At 38.8% G+C, this 23,267-nt stretch overlaps 1 protein-coding gene across 1 annotated transcript in view; it reads left to right on the top strand.

Moving 5' to 3' along the window:
- Nucleotides 1-22,954, top strand: part of NR4A3 (nuclear receptor subfamily 4 group A member 3) — a 31,168-nt gene extending 8,214 nt beyond the window's left edge. The window contains 5 exon segments of the mRNA XM_063304261.1: nt 779-908; nt 2,001-2,173; nt 8,011-8,210; nt 10,299-10,477; nt 21,368-22,954. Of these exon segments, the coding sequence (XP_063160331.1) occupies nt 779-908; nt 2,001-2,173; nt 8,011-8,210; nt 10,299-10,477; nt 21,368-21,630 (945 nt within the window). The 3' untranslated portion in view covers nt 21,631-22,954.
- The last annotated feature ends 313 nt before the right edge of the window (nt 22,955-23,267 follow it).

Here is a 23,267-nt window from a genome sequence, read left to right as displayed (position 1 = left end):
TTCCTCAGTAAATTTTGTAATAAATGCTTGCAAAATATTACATTTCTCTTTAAATATAAAACTATATGGATCTATTAATAGTTAATTTATAATTTAGATTTATAGATTTAATAGCCACTTGAGTAATGTTGAGTTGGGTGGCCTTATAAATCTAAATAATAAATGAATGAATAAACAAATACATTTTAAAACCCCATTGATTTCATTAAGAAATTTGAATTTAACTACCTCATTAAAATCAGCCATCAGTATTCCTTCTTTTAGGTAAGCCTATGATAGCAAGGCATGCTATACAAGATATTTTTATATAATTTATAATTTAATTTGTATATTAAGCTTTGCTTAATATCTTGTTTCCTTATTGAGTTAACTTATTTTTCTATAACAATACAGATACAAATGTACTGTATTACTATTCATATGATTTTATTACTTTAGTAAGATCGGTATTCACCAAAATGAACCAAAGAGAAAACAAAAGAATATTAAAGGTTAATCTAATTCCCAAAGGTATTACACGGTGACCTGATAACTTCATACATGATTTGATCATCTACAAGTTGGCTGTCTCTTGAGTCTAGCTTTTGAACCGTGCTCATAATTTTCACTGTCAGTAACTAACACTGATGCATTGTTTTTCCTGGAGGATAGTGTTTTAGGGAATTAATGTTATCTTGTTATAAGAATAGCACAATTGCATTTTAATTTCAGTGTTAAAAAGAAGTTGTTAAGGTCTCAGTTCATTCAGCTGACTCTTCCTTCCATTGTATCTTTTTAGAGGACAGTTCAGAAAAATGCAAAGTATGTTTGCCTGGCCAATAAAAACTGCCCAGTAGATAAGCGTCGTCGAAACAGATGTCAGTACTGCAGATTTCAGAAGTGTCTCAGTGTTGGTATGGTAAAAGAAGGTAAAGCATTCACTAATATCAGCTCATCTTGCAATACCAACTAGGTTGCATTTAAAAGGAGTGGCTCTCCTATTTAATTAGTGAATTTTAGAAATAACAGTGAATGCCCCAGCTTTTATGTGATTTGTACATACGTTGAAAAGCATATTATGTTGTAACATCTTCATTCCAAATGACAAATAGATTCTTCAAAGATCTAAGCAGGAAGACAGGACTTTTAAAGGAAGCATTTCCAAGATTTCACACAATGCTTGTTTCAAATCTTTAGCCTCAGGAAGAAAATTATTACATTTTATTTGTTATTTTCCAGTCTTCTAAACTGCATATAGGTCAAAGTAAAATTTAGTTGATTGATTAATAGAGACTGATCTGTATGCATAAGATCAAACGTTAATTATTAAAATTCCCTTCTTGGATCTTGCTATAGTTAGGAAGATATAAAAATAAAACTTACTAATATTAGGAAAATATTAATTATTAAAATGTATTTTATTGATGTGTTATTTTTTAAAATTGTATGTTATCATACATATCCTTCAATAACTCAAAATGCATATCCATTGAAGTTTTAATGCATGAAGTTTTTAATCGCTTGGTATTATAATTATCTATCTAAAATCATTAATGCAAACTACTTCCCCTGAAGAAAACTTGTAACTAAGTTGCTCATATATTCATGTAGCTGTAAGATGCATGTATTACATTTCATTGTATATTTGCATGAATATTATATTTTAATTGCAAACTGCAAATGTCTGGTTTTTTTTCAAATTAATGGGAGATGTATGGAAATCAAATATATATACAGCTTTAATTATGAAAAACTCATATAAATTATTTCACTTAAGATGGATGACATTGTTGAATTCTGGCTATGGGTCCTTCCCCCAATAACATCTATTTATGTCACTGAAGTGAAACCTGTTAGTAATAATATGAATGTCTAGAAAGATGAATAGTTTTGCTGTTGGATTTTATTCTTTGAATTTATCAGAAAGTGATTGTGCAGTGTTACTGTAATGTGTTCCTTGTAGCAATTTCCCATGGTCCCTTTCACATCTGAATATGTTTTTGTTTTTGTTCCTTGACCAGTTGTCCGTACTGACAGTTTGAAAGGGAGAAGAGGCCGGCTGCCTTCAAAACCAAAGAGTCCTTTGCAGCAAGAAACTTTGCAGCCCTCCCCCCCATCTCCTCCAGTCAGTATGGTGAATGCTCTTGTGCAAGCCCTATCTGATTCTGCACCCAGGGAACTTGATTACTCCAGAGTAGGTTTCGTGCTTTTCTGAATACAATTGTTTAACAAGTAGTCTGGGTTTTAAGTTATGAATTTATGTGCTAAAGTATGACAAACAGTAATCTCTTTGCAATAACAATAGTGACTTGAATAGTGTGGCATTTAAGTTATACTGAAGGCCTACTGAGAGTAATGGGACAATTGTCCCAGGCTCCAGATATGGAAAGCATTCCAAGTATGGTCAAATATTTGAAAAAGTCAGATGGATCAATATTTTTCATTCAGAACAGTAAAGCAGTCAGTGAAATATAATTCCAAGAAGTATTTCAATATTCCCCAAATATTCCTATTTACAGGCCATTCATTAACTTCAATGGACAGTCCAGTTACATTTAATATCAATAATTGGTCAGATCAAAAATATAATTATGCTTATTTGTATACAGCCATAAATTAAAGTTACTAGGTTTGGACAGAAGATTAGGTCTTCCTGTGGTGCACTCATCGCAGCTGTAATTGAATCCATCCTCCTCATGTACAAGTTGATACTGCTGGCATGTTGATAAAGCCTCCCCTTAAACCGGTGAATGACCTTCCCCAGAGATTTCCTCTGAATTTAATATAATATGGGGGAAAGAACTAAACCCAGAGGAACCACACTGGAGTTCCCAAGGGTTTGAGCACTGTCCCTCATGCCCATTGACTGGAAATACCTGCTGAGATAGGAGTGGAGCCACAATAAAACAGTGTCTCAAACTCCTAACTCCTCAAGATGATCCAGGAGGATGCTATGGGCAATGATCCTGAACTGAGACAGCTTATAGGACTAGGAGGGGTGGACTCCCTCCACTGAGGCCAATGGAGGTCATTTACCAGAGTGAGCAATGCTCTGGTCTGAATTCTGGCTGGAAAGAATCCAGATAATCTCTGTTATTTAGGATTCTCTTTAGCAGATTTGTTTCCACCTTCTTGATCACCTTCATGAGGAAGGAAAGTTTGGAAATTGTATGAAAATTGTCAAAACAAGTGGGCCTCTTCAGGAGAAAGCACACTACCATGGCCTTTAAGGCAGATGGTATTATACCCTCCCCCAAAGAGGTGTTGATGATCTCCCAGAACCAGCTGCTTATCCCATAAGCCACAAAGGCATGGATCTGTCCCACAGCTAGTAGAATTCAGATTCAGATTGCCCTACCCACTTCCTCAGGATCAAAGAAAACCCAGATAGCAACACAAGGTGATGCCTTTCTCACCACAATGGACTTTGCCCAACTATTTGTGATAGGTCCCCAATTGCCTTGGAGGTCATGAATTCAAAGCTATACTGGAACCCCATTCTAGGGCATGGAGGTTAGAATCACCCAAGACTACAAGAACCGAGATGAGATCCATGAGTTTGTCAAAGGCTATTTGTGAAAGCAGGGTAGTCAGTACACCAGTTACCTGGTCTTTCAATGAGGCCCACACACAGGCACTTACAACCAGTCAGTTCCAGAGCAGTGCTCTTCATCATGCACAATCACAGCTACCTATCCTCGCTGGCCTTGGTATCTCAGCTGCAGTAGGGCCTGAAACCTGACTGGGCAAAGTTCCCATTGTATGTCCATTGTTGCTCATCCAAATCTCAGAAATACATACCAGGTCTGTGTATTCATTCACTACCATGCCATGAATGGATGCATTCTTATTCTGCACAGACTTGGTGTTTCTCAACAGCTGTGGGAGGCTAAAACATACATCATGATAAACATGTATACATTTTTTATGGCCAACTGCATGGAGGATGCATAATACATTAAGAAAATGAGTAGCCAGTATTTTGATCCAAAGCCATTTTAAATATCTAATAAGAAATAGCACTAATTCAGATTCCATTTGAATTATTTTGACTTTTTAATACTTTATATTTCACAAGTATTCATTTACCCTCCCAAAATACTAACATGCTTTTTTTTAAAAAAATCAGTTACTAGGAAAATACTTTCCCAACAGCATAGGTCTACTATAATTCCAGTCTCACACTTGCTTTGCTCTGTGTTGTAAGTTAAGTTGGAGATATAGGAACAAATAACATAGCCTAAAGAGCACAAAGCATGCTGTTTGTTAAAGATACAAAATATAATAAATTTAAACAATTAGCATAACATTGGTAGTGGAATTTATGATGTTATGGGACAGATAAAATTGTCGCAATGAGGGCTACCAATACGGCCTGCAAAAATCCAGACAGCCACTAGATAACCCCAACAAGGTAGAGGAAGCTGTAACTCTAGTGGCTGTGCAGAGTTTTGCAGCCTAGATCTGATAGCTTTGGTTTGAACAATTTATTTTGGGATAGTTTAAGAGGCATTTTACCACCTCAAAAAGAGCAGTCACTGGTGCCTCTGAGCTAAATGTGCTGCTTTAAAATTGTTAAGAAAGTATTGTCATATTAGTAATACAGAATACAGTTGTTGAGAAAGGTACTGTCTGATAAACAATGTGAAATTTATTTCTTCCATATTTCTGAGAAATAAAATGTTGCCAAAACAAAATTTCAAATTTCCCCTCATCCCTCAATGTACCCATAGAGATGTGCAACCTACTATGTTTATATGAGGTTGATGCACACTCACATACGTACAGAAGAGATTGGCTTTCATAAAGTGAAAATGTGCAATTGCATCTATTGGAACCTGGCACTGAGCACTGTATGTGGGAAAAGAGAAAACAGAAAATGGCTTGGGAACAGGCCAGTCACACACACTCAGCCCAACCCACCTCACAAAGTTGTTGTTGTGGAGAAAAATAGGAGGCAAGAGTATTAGGTATGTTTGCTGCAAAGAGAGAGAGAGCAGGGGAGAGAGAGAGAAGGAAGGCAGAACAAAAACCCAATAACAACAACAACAACTGGCAGTGATAGATTCAGCAGGAGGCTTCAACCTGGCTACAGTAAGGAAAGAAGAGCAGGCTGCGGATAGTCTCGCCTGCCTTCAAATTGCAGTCAGATCAAGGAAGTCATCATGACAGAGAAGATGGTCCCTCTGGCCCGGGGAGAGGTTCCTCTCTCAGCTCTTTCCACTGGCTATTCTTTGGCACCAGAGCGCTTTGGCTCTGAAGCAGGAAATATGCATCAGAGGGGGAGGGGGCTCATGTGCTTCATCTCTTGGCATATCTTTAAAACTGCATTTTTTTCCTGGGTTCACACAGGAACCATACGTTTAAGACAAGGAGTTGCCAACAGGTCTCCCATACCCCCTCAGAAGCACCTTTTCTGCTTTGAATCCAAAGCATTCCACATCCATACTCTTTGGTGGGGTAAATTAACTTTGAAGGGCAGGAAGGCAGAGTGGTGACAATCTTCAAGAACTTCAGCACTCTATCTATATGATCTATTATCAGCCAATTCTGAGTGCATTCTGGTGCGTCCAAGTGGCTAGAACAATAGGAAAATTCTATATGTATCATCAATGCCACTGCCTAAGAGTAACCCTTTCAGAGCTAGCTGGAACAATTTCAGGGGCTGGACTTCTTATCTTGGGGAATTATGGAGTAGCTAGGCTGTTCAACTAAGATCAGATTAGAAGTTTATGTTCACTACTGCAACCATGGACCTGTCTAATTAGTATGTGACTTGAAGCATAGATTGGTTTTCTATCTGAGCAGAGATGATTGAGGGTAGAGAGAGACCATGGTGGATGCAATGGTTTTCTGAATGTACTTGGGAAATTTTGCTGTCTCTTAATAATATCAAAGTCTCAATCAATATGTAGAATGTGGAAATAGTCCAGGCAGTATGCACTGTTGTTTGCCTTTTGCAGAGGGGATTAGTCCCCTCTGATTTAATGAGGAGCTAAAGGTGATTGCATCCCCACAGAAAAGGGGTTGCTTTTCTATGCCATCATCTCTCCCAGAATGGCAGAGAGGGGGAGCTGGAACAGTTGGTGGTGTCATGAGTACTGATGGCAAGCAGGAGGCGGGGAAAACGCATGCATAGTACTGAGGAGTTAAGCAGCCATTCAAAGACACACAGATCAGACCCGCCTTAACTTCTGGGGTTTATCTGTCTGGGTTTTTCCCACGCTTCTTCAGTTTGTTAGGATTTTCTGTCTTATGTAGCAGTAATAAACACTAGAGACCTATTCCTCGTCTCAGCGTGATTCCTGACTGTTAGGACAGGTGGTCCACTATGAGCATTCACAAAGTCTTTGTGGATAAATTTGCTTGGATCCACCTTGACTTGCACTCCAATATAGGGGGCATGGTATGCTGATTATGTAACTATGGTAAGAATATATCCTTTATTTTGAATTTTTTTCTGCTTGTGGATGTGAACAGCATATCTGGTGAGATGGGGATTGCTACCTGCTCACTTGAACTTTGCCCCTTCTAGCCAATTAAATTTAGCTAGGTGAAGACTGACCCCAGTTGTTAAGAGATTTATTAATTCTTCCTTGAGGAAGGGCTACGTATCTTTCTGCTTCAAGAAGACAGTCCAATGGTAAGAGTATTATTTTAAAAACTTCCCTTTTATCTGGAAATGCTGGAAAACTGGCTGTTCTCACACAAGGTGCTTGAAAAGGGAGTGGCCTCACATCTTCAGATACAACTGGAAGTTGCTGATTATCCATACCCATTTCTGTTGGGCTCTCAGCAAAGACTGAGACTGCTTTGATCATCTTAGTGGATGATGTACATCGGGAACTGGACTGAGGGAATTTAGTCTTTCTAGTTCACTGAACTCTCAACAACTTTTAATACTATCAGGCATGGTTGGCCTTGGAGGGCTGGGCCTTTGGGGCCTGTTTTATACTGGTTCCTTTTTTTTCCATCAAGGCTATGACTACTACTAAGATGGTGCTTGTAAACTTATGTATACAATGTCTAATTTGGCTATACAGCTAGTTTAATATAACAATTATACTATTTTTTTTAAACAAGAGTAATTGCTAGCGCACAATAGGACATTGGGAAGCTATATCTGAGCTAAATTGCACAGCCTTGTAAAAAACGGAAACAGATGGTAGTAATATTTACCAAAGTAACCAGTAAAGGTTTCTTTTATCTGAAAAACTGAAATCACATACTTTATGCAGTACAAGATTGCTGCTGAAAAGAGCATCTTGGTGTCCATATTTTCTATCTCTGTTTCAATGTCTTGTATCACTTTCTGTGGTTGTAATGGCATAGCTTTGTACTTCCCCATTTCAGCTTCTCATTATTGGTTGCTACATTTGGGGTCATGAAGACATACAGGCCATATAAAGTAAGTGTATTTTCTTGTAAGAAAGGAAAAGGAAGAAATAGATACAAGGTTATTGATTCATCCAAGAAAAACTTGTGCCATGAATTATATCAGGATACACCTTTAGTATTTGCATTAGTATATTTGTCTAAATGTCACAGCCATATTAAAATAAGCACATTTGCATAAGATATTAAAATGTTTGATTTATAAAAATGGGGAAAATATATTTATATATAAAAAAGAAACCCTCTATCAACTATTCTGCAGGATAGATTGATGTCTACAGATGAACTTTAAAGAGAAATGTCAACCCAAGAGCCCTCTATCAGCATTTTATCCTATAAACCATACTACCCACAAGAATAGATTCATTCAAGGAAGAAATATTGGTTGCCAGGTTGAGTCACCAAAAGACTGTTGGTAGACTGAACTTCCACTGGTAAGAGTTAGCAAGCCTTCAGATATGATACAATAACTGGTTAGGTCTTCCTCTGTATCTTTGCGTAAGTGACTATTCACAAACCTCATATATAGACTAAAATACATTTGAAAGCTTATAATAGTTGCTTATTCAGTGCTAACGTCTGTTGATCTGGAGGAAAAAAAGTTTTCACTTCTGTTTTTAATTGCTTTTCTTCTAGTACTGTTCTACAGAACAAGCTTCTGCAGGTACAGATGCAGAGCATGTACAACAGTTCTACAATCTTCTCACTGCCTCCATTGATATATCTAGAGACTGGGCAGAAAGAATCCCGGGATTTACTGATCTCCCTAAAGAAGATCAAACTTTACTCATAGAATCAGCTTTTTTGGAACTTTTTATATTGCGACTATCTATCAGGTACATCTGAGTTTCAGTAGTAGAAAACTCATACTTCATAATTTGTTTGAATAAAACATTGAAGCTATTTCTCTTTCAAAAACAAAAATATTTATTTTTATGGATTGATAACTTGCAACCCAGCTTGTTTACACAGATAAGTGTTTAATTGCTGTCTGATGCAAATTGTGAGTGTGAGAAAAATGCTTCTGGTTTTTTCTCTGTTGGGATGATTTTGTGGAAAAAACTAGCATAAGTAGAAGCAGATGAAGCAGAATTCTGGATTAAGAATTCTTAATCAAATATTAAGGCATTGGGCTAGTTTATACACACAGAAGATAATATAGTAAAACTAATAATCACATCTTTAATTCTGAGATGAGAAAATTTGCTGAGACCCTTTTAATTGCTTTTGTTGGATAACTTATGCTGAGAGCTGGCTATAGGTGGTATGGTCCTGCTAGTTCTCTTAAACTGTTTGGAAGCTTTAACTGCTTTAAAAAGACAGCAGTACTATTGATATTAGAACTCTAGATAGGGTTCTGCATAAGGTTTCAATTCTTCTGAAAGAACACAATGGAGTGCTCCTCCACCCACAGCGTTTCTGGGTCCCAAATGGTATGGTGGAGCCTTTGAATGACTATGTCTAGTACGCCAACTGTAGCAGTTCCTGAGGTGGTTAGAAATGGCAGTACTTCCTGATGCCCTAGTTACATCTCCGTCTGATTAATGAATGTTTTCTGGGTACAATTTAAGATACGGGTTTTACCATTTAAAGCCATAGATACCCTGAGGCTTGGCTATCTGAGAGTATCTCTCAGTATGGATATTTAGGAGAGATAGCTGTAGCTTTTGGAGGTCCATTCATTGGGCATACAGGAAAGAGCCTTCTTTCTCTCTATGCTTTCACGATAGAGTCAAAGCCTTCCTCTTCACCATGCCTTTTCAATCTGAACTTCAACTGCTTTTATTAGATTCTTTGTTTTCCATTTGCACTGTTAGTTGCTTTGAGGACCCTTGGGCAGAAGAACAGGAATAATATTATTTAGCTCCATGACTGACTGACTGACTGACTGACTGTAAAAATGCCTAATCATCTGGGAGATTATTGTTGCTATTAATATTGTTATTATAATATGCTAGATTTAGTTGTAAGAATTTGATTTCATGGAAGAATGTTAAAACATGTTACCCACTATCTAACTGAAATGATGTTTGTAACCTTCGTAACCTATTGTGTAAAATTCACTTCCTTGTGTGAACAGAGAATGCAGTGTGCAAGAGAACAAGAGAGTTTAACCTGGGAATAACATGCATGAATCATTCTTCTGTGAAATAGCGCTGGGTACCCATAATTGTGTAAACAAGATCCAGGACTCACAGATTCAAAACCAACTGTCTCTTGATTTTGTATTTTGGTAGCAAAGAAATCTTACCTATTATATTCATTTATATGGTACATAATCTCAGACATTCAACTGGGCAGATAGATATTCACAGAGTCAATTGTGGCACTCCATGAGATCAAGAAGGGTGAAGTATAGAATTTGAATATCTAGTAATAAAGAAGGCCTCTCCAGCCTGGCTTCTCAAATGGAACCACTTCCTGGTACGTGAGGTTTCTCATGCATCCAATTCCTCTGTTTCTGGCAAAATTGGGAACAATTACAGAAGCAGCATGCTTTAACATAAAAGTAATTTTGGGAAAGATGGGTGGGGATACCTGATGTGCAACTGAGTAAACAATGTGGCCATTCCTGTTTATATAAGTAAATGGCTGAAATTTCACATCCATCTAAACCTACCTTCCAATTGGCTCCATTTTCTTTCATCTCCAATCAGCTGCCTCTGGTCATCCAGCAACACGGGTGGAAGAACACTCAGAATTTCACCCTGAATGGCTACAATTGCATTCAATGACTATCCTAATAAATTGGCTGAGAGATCAGCTTGCTTTATATCTGCCCAAACTTTACTATATTTTCAAAATGAGATACATGTGTATGGATCTTTGGTGGTATTTAAATAATGTGCATTGTGCAGCAGGATATACAGTATATTGCTAAGTTTAGCTGTATTCATAGTATATGTCCTCTTTTTTCATTTAAGATCTGACACTACTGAAGACAAGCTTGTCTTCTGCAAAGGACTTGTACTTCATCGACTTCAGTGCCTTCGTGGATTTGGGGAGTGGCTTGACTCAATTAAAGACTTTTCTTTAAATTTACAAAGCCTCAACCTTGACATCCCAGCCTTAGCATGCTTATCAGCTCTAAGTATGATTACAGGTTAGTATTCTTTTGATTCAAAATAAATTTGTTTTACCGATATTTATATATCATTATGTATGAGTAAATTTCCATCTTAATAAATTCCAAAAAGAATGTATGCCTGCAATGCAATTAAATTAATTTTAAATTTAATTTAAATTTTAAATTATATTACATTAAAATGCATTGCAATTAAATGTTTTCAATAAGCAGATTAAAAAAAATCAAAATTACAATACTTAACGTTCAAATTATATTGAAGATTAAAGTGAATTCATGTTGCTAAATTTTCCAGGACATCATACCACCATTAATCTAATATTGTAATTGATGAAATATTCTACTGCATATCCTCAGACTGATCTTCCAGTTTGTTGGCTATTGGTTTTCTTTCTTTTTTTTAAATCCTACCTTTATTATTTTTATAAATAACTCAAGGTGGGGAACATACCTAATACTCCTTCCTCCTCCTATTTTCCCCACAACAACCCTGTGAGGTGGTTTGGGCTGAGAGAGAGTGACTGGCCCAAAGTCACCCAGCTGGCTTTCATGAACTCATGGCCTCCTGGTTTCTAGCCCGTTGCCTTAACCACTAGACCAAACTGGCTACTGCTGGTACAGGGCCTAGTTATCTTTAGGACCATCTGGTTGACCCCATCCCTGCCAGCCTTTAAGAAGGCCCTGGAGACCTGGTTATTCACTCAGGAATTGGGCCAGGAAGTCAGATATGCTTGGCTGTACAATATGAGTTGTGTGGTGCAGTATGTTTTTATTTTATTTTATTGTGTTTTCTTATTTTTATCATTTTCCTTGTATTCAGTGTTTTTGAATACAGTGATACTTTGTTAGCTGCACTTGGTCATTTGCCAAGTGGGTGATATACATTTATTTTCAAAATGTGTGTGTGTGTGTGTGTGTAAAACAGACATATATAAAAGTAAATCATCTAGAATGACCACTTATGGGAAGGAAAGCAATTGCCAATAGCTTTCCTGGAAGAGAAAGGCACCGCAGCAGAATGGTCCTGTGGGTAGATATAGCCATCTATGGTCCAGAGCGCAGGCTTTTCTGGATGTTGCCAAACTGGGTAAGATTTGGCAGGATTTTCTTCAGATGTTTCAAGTCTAGACACGATGAGCACAGGACAGGAGTAGCTTGACTAATTTGTTGTTTATTCATTTAGTCGCTTCCGACTCTTCGTGACTTCAAGGACCAGCCCACGCCAGAGCTTCCTGTCGGTTGTCAACACCCCCAGCTCCCCCAGGGACAAGTCCGTCACCTCTAGAATATCATCTATCCATCTTGCCCATGGTTGGCCCCTCTTTCTTTTGCCTTCCACTCTCCCTAGCATCAGCATCTTCTCCAGGGTGTCCTGTCTTCTCATTATGTGGCCAAAGTATTTCAGTTTTGCCTTTAATATCGTTCCCTCAAGTGAGCAGTCTGGTTTTATTTCCTGGAGGATGGACTGGTTTGATCTTCTTGCAGTCCAAGGCACTCTCAGAATTTTCCTCCAACACCACAGTTCCAAAGCATCGATCTTCCTTCTCTCAGCCTTCCTTATGGTCCAGCTCTCTCAGCCATATGTTACTATGGGGAACACCATTGCTTTAACTATGCGGACCTTTGTTGTCAGTGTGATGTCTCTGCTCTTAACTATTTTATCGAGATTTGTCATTGCTCTTCTCCCAAGGATTAAGCGTCTTCTGATTTCCTGACTGCAGTCAGCATCTGCAGTAATCTTTGCACCTAGGAATACAAAGTCTTTCACTGCTTCTACATTTTCTCTCTCTATTTGCCAGTTATCAATCAAGCTGGTTGCCAAAATCTTGCTTTTTTTGAGGTTGAGCTGCAAGGCAGCTTTTGCACTTTCTTCTTTCACCTTCATCATAAGGCTCCTCAGTTCCTCTTTGCTTTCAGCCATCAAAGTGGTATCATCTGCATATCTGAGATCGTTAATGTTTCTTCCAGCAATTTTAACTCCAGCCTTGGATTCCTAAAGCCCAGCACGTCACATGATGTGTTCTGCATACAAGTTGAATAGGTAGGGTGAGAGTATACAGCCCTGCCGTACTCCTTTCCCAATCTTAAACCAGTCTGTTGTTCCGTGGTCTGTTCTTACTGTTGCTACTTCGTCGTTATACAGATTCTTCAGTAGGCATACAAGATGACTTGGTATCCCCATACCGCTAAGAACTTGCCACAATTTGTTATGGTCCACACAGTCAAAGGCTTTAGAATAGTCAATAAAACAGAAATAGATGTTTTTCTGAAACTCCCTGGCTTTTTCCATGATCCAGCGGATATTGGCAATTTGGTCCTTAGTTCCTCTGCCTTTTCTAAACCCAGCTTGTACATCTGGCAATTCTCGCTCCATAAATTGCTGAAGTCTACCTTGCAGGATCTTGAGCATTACCTTACTGGCATGTGAAATGAGTGCCACTGTTCAGTAGTCTGAACATTCTTTAGTGTTCCCCTTTTTTGGTATGGGGATATAAGTTGATTTTTTCCAATCGGATGGCCATTCCTGTGTTTTCCAAATTTGCTGGCATATAGCATGCATCACCTTGACAGCATCATCTTGCAAGATTTTGAACAGTTCAGCTGGGATGCCGTCATGTCCTGCTGCCTTGTTATTAGCAATGCTTCTTAAGGCCCATTCAACCTCACTCTTCAGGATGTCTGGCTCTAGCTCGCTGACCACACTATCAAAGCTATCCCCGATATTGTTATCCTTCCTATACAGGTCTTCTGTATATTCTTGCCACCTTTTCTTGATCTCTTCTTCTTCTGTTAGATCCTTGCCATCTTTGTTTTTGATCATACCCATTTTGGCCTGGAATTTACCTCCGATGTTTCTAATTTTCTGGAAGAGGTCTCTTGTCCTTCCTATTCTATTGTCTTCTTCCACTTCCGCACATTGCTTGTTTAAAAATAATTCCTTATCTCTTCTGGCTAACCTCTGGAATTTTGCATTTAATTGGGCATATCTCCCCCTATCGCTGTTGTCTTTTGCTTTCCTTCTTTCTTGGGCTACTTCTAGTGTCTCAGCAGACAGCCATTTTGCCTTCTTGGTTTTCTCTTTCTTTGGGATGTATTTTGTTGCCACCTCCTGAACAATGTTGCGAACTTCTGTCCAGAGTTCTTCCGGGACCCTATCTACTAAGTCCAGTCCCTTAAATCTATTCTTCACCTCCACTGCATATTCCTTAGGAATATTAGTGAGCTCATACCTAGCTGATCTGTGAGTCTTGCCTAATCTCTTTAGTCTGATCCTAAATTGTGCAAGAAGAAGTTCATGACCTGAACTAGAGTCAGCTCCAGGTCTTGTTTTTACCGACTGTAGAGATGTCCGCCACCTTTGGCTGCAAAGGATGTAGTCAATCTGATTTTGGTGTTGTCCATCTGGTGAAGTCCATGTATAAAGCCGTCTCTTAGGTTGTTGGAAGAGTGTTTGTTATGCAGAGTGAGTTGTCTTGGCAAAATTCTATCAGCCTATGTCCTGCTTCGTTTTGTTCTGCCAGGCCATGCTTACCTGTAATTCCAGGTGTCATTTGACTGCCCACCTTAGCAATCCAGTCTCCTGTGATGAAAATAACATCTCTTTTAGGTGTGTTGTCCAGTAGGTGCTGCAGATCCTCATAGAACTGCTCTACTTCAGCTTCTTCAGCATCTGTGGTTGGGGCGTATTTTTGGACCACTGTGATGTTAGATGGCTTGCCCTGAATTCGAATTGAGATCATTCTATTGTTTTTTGGATTGTATCCAAGCACTGCTTTAGCCACTTGACTATTAATTATGAAGGCTACTCCATTTCTTCTGTGGTCCTCTTGTCCACAGTAGTCAATCTGGTGGTCATTTGATGTGAAGTGGCCCATTCCAGTCCATTTCAGTTCACTGACACCCAAAATGCCTGTCTTTAATTTTGACATCTCACCAATAACCACATCCAATTTGCCCTGGCTCATAGATCTTACATTCCAGGTTCCAATGGTGTGTTGATCCTTAGAACATCGGATTCGCCGTTCACCACCAGCACCGTCAGCTGCTAGCCTTCCTTTCAGCTTTGAGCTAGCTGCGTCATCACGTCTGGGGCTAGTTGAACTCATCCTCTGTTCCTCCCCAGTAGCATTTTGACCATCTTCCGACCTGGGGGTCTCAACTTCCGATGGTATACCGACATATCTCTGGTTGTACTGATCCATTTAGTTTTCATGGCAAGAATACTGGGGTGGGTTGCCATTACCTTCCCCAGGGATCGCATTTAGTCTGACCTCTCTGTCATGACCTTCCCGTCTTGGGTGGCTCTTCACGGTTTAGCTCATGGCATCATTGAGGTGCTCAAGCTCTAGCACCACGACAAGGTAACAATCCTTTGCTGAAGAGCTTGACTAATAAGCATAGATATTTCTAGATGTCTGCATTTAAATAAGACTTGTAAACATTTTGCCCCCAGGGTATATCTATAATATAAACTTATATTAGTTTTATACCCATCAGGGGTGTTGTGCATAGTCAGAATGCATGTAGAAAAGGAGCGGGGCTTCTGCTGCAAAGCTCCTGAGGTCAGTGTGATCCCTCCCACCTTGTACTCCCAAATGACTCCACTGATACTAGGTTAACTTCTTACAAGATGGGTTGCATTTGATGAGGATTCTGCCTCACTCTGCTTTATAAATCTACAGCTCTTACGATTTTCTGAAGAAAATGACTGCTAATTCAGTTTTGTTGGCAGAGTGCTAGAAAGCATTTGGCCCAGGAGAGATCAGAAAAGTCACACACCAGGCATTTCTATAAAAATAAATTTATTTACAGAAAGCATATTTACAGGCTTCTGCATTCGCACAAGCTCTCTGAGAACTGCTTACTCTCTACATGCCTAAAGAGAAGGAAAAACTGAAACAAGCTAACTGCCCTTGCTTCAGGCTATTAACAACTATTAACACCTGAAAAGAGGACAATTAAATTCAACCTCTTCACCTGGCCGAAATCATTTGTTACCACAGTAACCTTAATCTGTAGCAGAAAACAATATACCAAACACTCCCCTTTTTATGCTACAGAATGAGATGCAGACCAATTTGCTTTGTTAACTCTTTGTGTCTTGGTACAGCAAGAGGTTTGGTTAAAATATCAGCAATCATGTCTTTTGATTCACAATATTTCAATATTATTTCTCCTTTGGCTATCATATCTTTGATATATTGATATCTAATATCGATATGTTGTGTCCTATTCTTGCAGGCTTCAGATTTTGCCACAGCAATGCAAGCTTGATTATCCTCATAAACAGTTATAGGCCGGTTCACTTCCATGCCTATGTCTTTTAACAAATGTTTAAACCATATAACCTCATTACAGGTTTGTGTTAGAGAATAAAACTCTGCTTCTGCAGTGGAAAGAGCAACAAGTGTTTGCTTTCTAGAATGCCAGCCTAAGCTTGACCCAGCAAATTGAATTAAAATCCCAGTGGATTTCCTGTCACTGACATCTGCTCCCCAGTCAGAATCAGCAAAAGCCTGCAATTTCTCTGTTCCACAGGCATTTAGCTTCAGGCAATAATTCTTTGTTCCTTGCAAATACCTCATTAACCTCTTCAATGCTGCTTTTCCAGTAGATGTAGGCTTCTCTACCTGTCTACTTAAAATGGCCACAGAATTTGAGATATCTGGATGAGAGTGATTTGCAATGTACAGAAAACTTCCAATTGCAGATCTATATTTCTCTGCCTCAGTTAATTGAGTTTCTCTTATATCTTTCTGAAAATCTGTTATCATAGGAGTAGAGACTGGTTTACAGTCTTGCATATTAAAATCCTCTAGGAGCTTTTGAATTTTACTACGTTGGCTTAACAGAAAGCTACCATCCTTCTCCCTGTGTATTTTCAAGCCTAGGTAATTTGTTACTGTTCCAAGGCTTTTTAATGTGAAATGGCTTTTCATGCAGGCTTCAGAATCAAGCCTTTGTTTTTCTGTTGATGTGAACAGCAGCAAATCATCAACATAAATGCACAGATACATACAGCCTTGTTTGTCTTTCTTCATATATACACAGGGATCTGCTTTTCCTTTTTCAAAACCAAAACTCTGCAGTGTTTCATCTAATTTTTGGTTCCAGGATCTAGCAGCTTGTTTTAACCCATAGATTGACTTCTGCAGTTCACAGACTAGATTCTCCCCTTTTTCATAGCCAGGGGGTTGCTGCATGTATAATTTGTGGTCTAAATCACCATAGAGAAATGCAGTTTGAATGTCATAGTGGTGAACTGACATTCCTTTGAGTGCAGCAATTTTTAACAGTAATCTAATTGATTCACCTTTAGTAACTGGTGCAAAAGTCTTGTCAAAGTCTAAATCTTTCCTTTGAGTGAACCCTTTTGCAACTAACCTTGCTTTATATTTTGGATTTTGCCATCAGCATCCCTTTTCAGTTTGAAAACCCACCTACAACCCAGACAGCGTTCATTGGGAGGTAGATTTACCAGTTTCCATGTTTTATTTTCTTTCAAGGATGCTAACTCCTATTGCATGGCAGAATGCCAATTTTGTGCCATCTCAGGTGGTAAAGCATTCACTTGTTCTAAAGACTCAGGTTCTGTGAATATGTGAAAAGCCTTTACTGTGTCAGCCTGAAAACGTGATGGAGGAACGCCTTTATTACTTCTCTGAGATCTGCGAGGTAATACAGGGCTTAAATTTTGACTCCTATCACTTTCCTGAGAAGCATCTGTCTCATCAGACAGATCTTCAGTTTGCTTTTCTGGTTTAATGTCCTCATCAGGCAAAAGATCACCATCAGCAAGTCCTTGCTGTTCTCTTGTAGTAGTCAGATCAACTGGAGAGCTAGAAATTAATCTCCCCCAGTTTTGTTCAGCAAAAGAAGCGCTTTTCCTAATTATTAATTTCTCTCCCATTATGAACCTGTAGCTCCTTTGGCTTTGTTCATAGCCAACAAAGATGGCTTTCTTTGTTGTGGGGCCTCCTTTCCTTCTCTATTGTTTTGGAATATGAACCCATGCAGTGCTACCAAACACTCTAAGATGGTTTACCTTTGGTTTCACACCGTAAAACAAATGGAATGGAGTGTCCTGAATCACAGAGTTATACAATCTGTTTTATACATAACAGGCAGTAGATATTGCCTCTCCCCACTACTTAAAAGATAAATGTGAATCTTTAAGCATGCATTCCATCGCATTTTGCAAGGTTCTGCCCTTTCATTCAGCAACACCATTTTGCTGAGGGGTATAAGGGTTAGAAAGAATTTGTTCTATCCCCTTTTCTGCTAGGAACCTTTTGAATTTATGAGAAAGGTACTCTCCTCCCCTATCACATTGGAGTGCAGATATAGGCCTAGGGAATTTTCCATTGCCCATGTCACAAAACCTTTAAATTTCTCAAATGCCTCATCTTTATGTTTTAAAATGTAGATAAATGTGTATCTTGATAAATCATCAATGATGGTCATTACATACCTTGCTTGTCTAAGACTTGGAGCAAAAGGACCAATAATGTCAGAGTGTACAATTTCCAAAGGTCTAGTTGTAACTCTGTCACTGTGCTTACTCACAGGAGCTTTTAGTGTTTTGCATTCTTTGCAAACTACACAGTCTAAGTATTTATCACAGGGTTTTATCTTTAGGTCAGCACACAGCTGTGGCATTTGTGCTATATACTTGAAATTAGCATGACCAAATCTCCTGTGCATCAGGTGTACACATTGGTCATGATATGGAGTGTTGCCAACTGCAGCCTTGCAGCTTGGCTTCCTTGCATTTTGCACAATGTACAAGGAGTCTTTTAACATACCAGTAGCACACAATTTCCCATTTTTTCGTATCTCACAACCATTTTTCTTAAATGTTATGACATACCCTGTTGCAGCCAATTGTGCCACAGATAAAAGGTTTGATTGTAAATTTGGCACATACAACACACCTTTTACAGTTTCTCCCAAGCAGGATAAATACAAGTCACCTTGTCCCATAATTTTGGTCACAGACCCATCAGCCAAAGAGACACTTTGTCTTTCAGTTTTAGACAGTGACACAAAAGAGCTTTTACAATTGCATAAATGACAATTGGCCCCAGAATCTAACCCCATACATCAGAATTACCCTTCTCAGCAACCTGTGCAATTTGGGTTGTCTGAAGAGCCTTCTTCTGTGTTGCCCTTGTGTTCTTCTTCTCTGTCTTTCTACTCTTGGGTCTCAAGGCACAGTCTTTCTGCAAATGTCCAGCTGAACCACAAGTGAAGCATCGCTGGCTGGCTAGCGCTGTGGCCTCAGCTTCTTTTCCCTTGTTTTCTGGTACTGCAGCTTTCCAGAAGAGATGGGGGGGGGTATCTTTCCTCTCTCTTCTCCCATTCAGCGAGTAAGCGCTGTTTAACATACGATGGGGTGAGGTCTGCTTCAGGCATAGCCTCCAGGGTACAAATCAGCGTGTCCCACGTTTCATTCAGTGAGGACAGGAGGATATAGGATTTTGTGAGAGGTGTAAATTCCATTCTTCTCTCCTGCAACTCAACAAACAGCTGCTGAATATAATGCAGGTGTTCAGGAAGGCTGTCTCCTTCTGCAAGGTAGGCTTTGTACAGCTTTTTTGTCAGGGTAACTTTACTCCCTGCTCCTGCCTTTACATACAAGTCTCTCAAAGTGTCCCAAAGTTGCTTTGCAGACTGCATACCTCGCACGTGGACTAGCTGATTGTCCTCAACTCCCAGGATAATGGTGGCTCTAGCCCGCTCATCTGTCTAAGCCATTCAGTACTGGGATTTTGGGGGGTTTGCTCACCAATTGGCAGCCAAAGATTCTCTCTGCAAAGATACATCTCCATCTTCAGGGCCCAATTCAAATAGTTGGTCTCTGATAGGTGCTCCAGAGGCATCGCTGAGGGCTGGGAGGTGGCCATGGCTTCTTCCTTCTTTTGCAAGTCACCTTAGCTGGCTTCTTTATCCTGTAGGCAGTTGCTGGAAAATCTCCAGGCAGCTCCAAAGAAAATCTTCACAGGTCTTTGCTAGTAAAGGTAAAGGTAAAGGTTTCCCTTGACATTAAGTCCAGTCGTGTCCGACTCTAGGGGGTGGTGCTCATCTCCGTTTCAAAGCCGAAGAGCCAGTGTTTGTCCATAGACACTTCTGTGGTCATGTGGCCGGCATGACTACATGGAACGCTGTTACCTGCCCGCCGAAGCGGTACCTATTAATCTACTCACATTTGCATGTTTTTGAACTGCTAGGTTGGCAGGAGCTGGGACTAGCAACGGGAGCTCACCCCGTCATGCGGATTCAAACCGCCGACCTTCCGATCGGCAAGCTCAGCAGCTCAGCGGTTTAACCCGCAGCGCCACCGCATCCCCCAGGTCTTTGCTACCTGCCTTTAAATTGTGCATGAGGTGTGGAGCTGATCTCTCTATTCTCTCTGGGTTTTACTGGGCTTACTGGGCTGCTTACTTGGCCCATAACCTGTTGGCAGAGTGCTAGAAAACATTTGGCCCAGGACAGATCAGAAAAGTCACACACCAGGCATTTCTATAAAAATAAATGTATTTACAGAAAGCACAAAAACATATTTACAGGCTTCTGCATTCTCACAAGCTCTCTGAGAACTGCTTACTCTCTACATGCCTAAAGAGAAGGAAAAACTGAAACAAGCTAACTGCCCTTGCTTCAGGCTATTAACATCTATTAACACCTGAAAAGAGGACAATTAAATTCAACCTCTTCACCCAGCCAAAATCATTTGTTACCACAGTAACCTTAATCTGTAGCAGAAAACAATATACCAAACAACTTTCTGATATCATAAACCAGTAGATTACAGGGTTATTCCCATAGGCAATGGAAATAAGACTACAGTAGTTTCTTTTGTAACCTGAACAAAGCAGCATCCCATTTAAAATGTATTTGGGAAATATAATTTTCTGATGTTAGGCATTAAACATGTGAACTCAGGCATTAAAAAGGCTAAATGTTCAGATGCAATGTGCTGCTGAATGCCAGTTACTTGGGAAATGGAGAGTAACTATAAAGAAAGGTTGTGTGTACAGCTATTTTTTGTTTTCCAAAGGCACCTGGGTGGTCTTTGTCATAACAATAATGCTGGATTAAATAAAGACTTGGCCTAGTAGACAGTGCTGTAGGTAATCTGCCCTTACTTTTTTTTTTTTTTTTTACCAAAAATCAAACTTTCTCCTCTTGCTGAGACTTCTGGTAGAAGTAGAATATTGGGAAATGGTGTGGGTGTTTTAGGATTTTCTTATCTAGACAGCATCATCTTTTTCAATATTTTACAAATAATATAATAATTTATTTTAAGCCTTAAAATATCTAACTTTGAGAGTACTGTAATCTCTAACCCCTTTAAAAGGTAAATATGCTGCAAAACTATAAAATAATCTGAATACCAAAGATTGGCTGAGCTGTCTGAATTTTCTTAGAAGAGTATCTGTGAATTCCCTGGTGGAATTTCAGGCCTTGCACTGATGGAGCTAGCAATGGATATTGATCTCCCCTTGAATTCACTGAATAAATAATGGTTGCCATAGATATTGAGCATTCACAACTGGTAGGGAAGCTAGGAAATCTCCAAAACACCTTCTGTGGCAGCTCAGACCTCAAATCCTGAAAAAATAGATTTCAGTAAAATGTAAGATATGCACCATTTAGAATGCTGTGCTAATATAACTGTTTTAGTCTCTAACTGGAAAATAAAGTACTGTGCTTGAATGTTCTGTAAGAATGGGATCAGCTGGCATTGTACTTTTTCACGGGATTGAGATGCATTATCTTCTATTCATGCTCACATACAAGGCTACAGAATTACTACATTAGCACTTTTGTTCTTACAATTAATCATCAGCACACTCGTTTCCCATAATATAGATGCTGACTTCTTTGTCTGCTGTTGCTTTGCAGACCGTCATGGATTAAAAGAACCAAAGAAAGTGCATGAGCTATGCAACAGGATCATGAGCAGCTTGAAAGATCACTTGGCCTTCAACAGTCAGAGCAAAAGACAACCGATTGAGTCTGCAGAATCTAAGGTGCTTGGTGTCCTTGCTGACTTGCGTGCCCTCTGCACACTAGGACTGCAGCGGATCTTTTACCTGAAATTGGAAGATTTAGTGCCACCTCCTTCCATTATTGACAAGCTATTTTTGGACACCTTACCATTCTGAAAGTCAAGTTTCCCTTGTGAAAGGCAACTACCTACCAGAGCAGGCAAAAAGATTGGAATTTACTAATAACAGTGCTGCTTTTGTTAAATGAGGGGAAAAAGTAATTCCAGCCCTAATCAGTGGACTTTTCCTAATGTATTTCTGTGCAAACTGAGGTCTAAGACATAATTTACAATCTTGGAAATGGGGAATTTTAGGATGGAAAGATTAAATGCAGGTTTGTTTGTTTTTTAATGGCACTTTTTAATGATGCTACTCCAGCCAGAAAAAGATGTTAATATAATTGTATAAAAGCTATTCCATAGCATCTCTTCTTATGTGGTGAGTAGAAGATTGTCACTGCAATGTGTTTGAAAACATGAGTAATAACAAATAACTGATTTGGATAGCATATATTTTATTAAGCTATATCTTTAGCGTACTTCTCATAGTAGGCCTCGTTCTCCTCACATAAATTATTTTTTTCTTTTTTTTTTTACCCTTAACAATGTTCATCCATGGTTTCATAAATAAGATATAGTAAAATGACAATGGCTGTTAGCTCCCATGCTCAAGTGCAATTTTAAGGTGCTGTCTTGCTAAGTCTTGTTTATTAGCTGTAATTTATTTTAATTCAAAAGTGAAGTGAAAGAAATAAAATGGAGGGAAAATGGCTTTATTACATGCACTAATTCCATGACAAAGTTATTCAAACTTTGGATCAATGTAGCATGACTTACTGACAAGCATATTTTGACAGCAAGGCACTAAGCAAAGATCACATGCTTATTCCTTGGCTGATTAAGTCAATAGCAATGCAGAATAACCGAAGTAGACAGGGTCGGCACGGATATAGTAAGGCTAGAACTGAGCTTAGCGAATTAATTAGTAATAGATTCAAGACAATTTGGACGAACAAGTTTTGTAAAAATAGTCTAAATGTAAATGCTATGAAGGGTTTAGTGAACTGCATTTTAAACATTCCGTGTATGTACTTTCCTTTTTTGTATGTTTATACTGTTAATGCCATATTAATATGAAATAATTTGTTGCACAGTGTCTTTATTTGTATAAATATTTGTATGCATGACATATTGTAAAAATTTGCCTCTATTTATTGCAGTGACTGCCAGCTCATGGGAGCCTGTTACAAGAGAGACTAAATAGTATACTTACACCAACTCAGTTATATAATGGGTATGGGTAGTCTCACACACATACACATGTATGTGACCTTTTTATTAACCAGTTAAATATAAAATATGTATTTCACAAGTAAATCTGATCTTACCATTTATTTGCAGTGACTTTTAAGGCAGTAAAATTTAGCACTTTGATATTTAAACATTTGTTCATGTTTCGCTAACTTTAATATTTAAATATTTTCGTTCTTTACAAAAAAAAAGATTTATATGCACTGTATCAGGTCAAGATTTCATTGGTCATTTTGCTACAGAAAAAGATCACTTTTTGAATGTTGATCTGATATCCCTGTATTTTTGTTAGCTTTAAACAATCTACAGTAGTTTTGTCTTTTTTAACTATGCTGTTTGTATGAAAATTAAATTATACACACAGATGCCGAAATAACTGCCTAATAGTTACAGCTGGGATAAACTAGATATCAAGCTATTACCTGGTTTTCCAAAAGTTGCCTG

The sequence above is a fragment of the Candoia aspera genome, chromosome 4 (genome assembly GCF_035149785.1).
Source record: "Candoia aspera isolate rCanAsp1 chromosome 4, rCanAsp1.hap2, whole genome shotgun sequence".
NCBI lineage: Eukaryota > Metazoa > Chordata > Lepidosauria > Squamata > Boidae > Candoia > Candoia aspera.
Note: the sequence above shows the minus strand (reverse complement) of the source record. Positions and strands in the feature narration are given on the sequence as shown.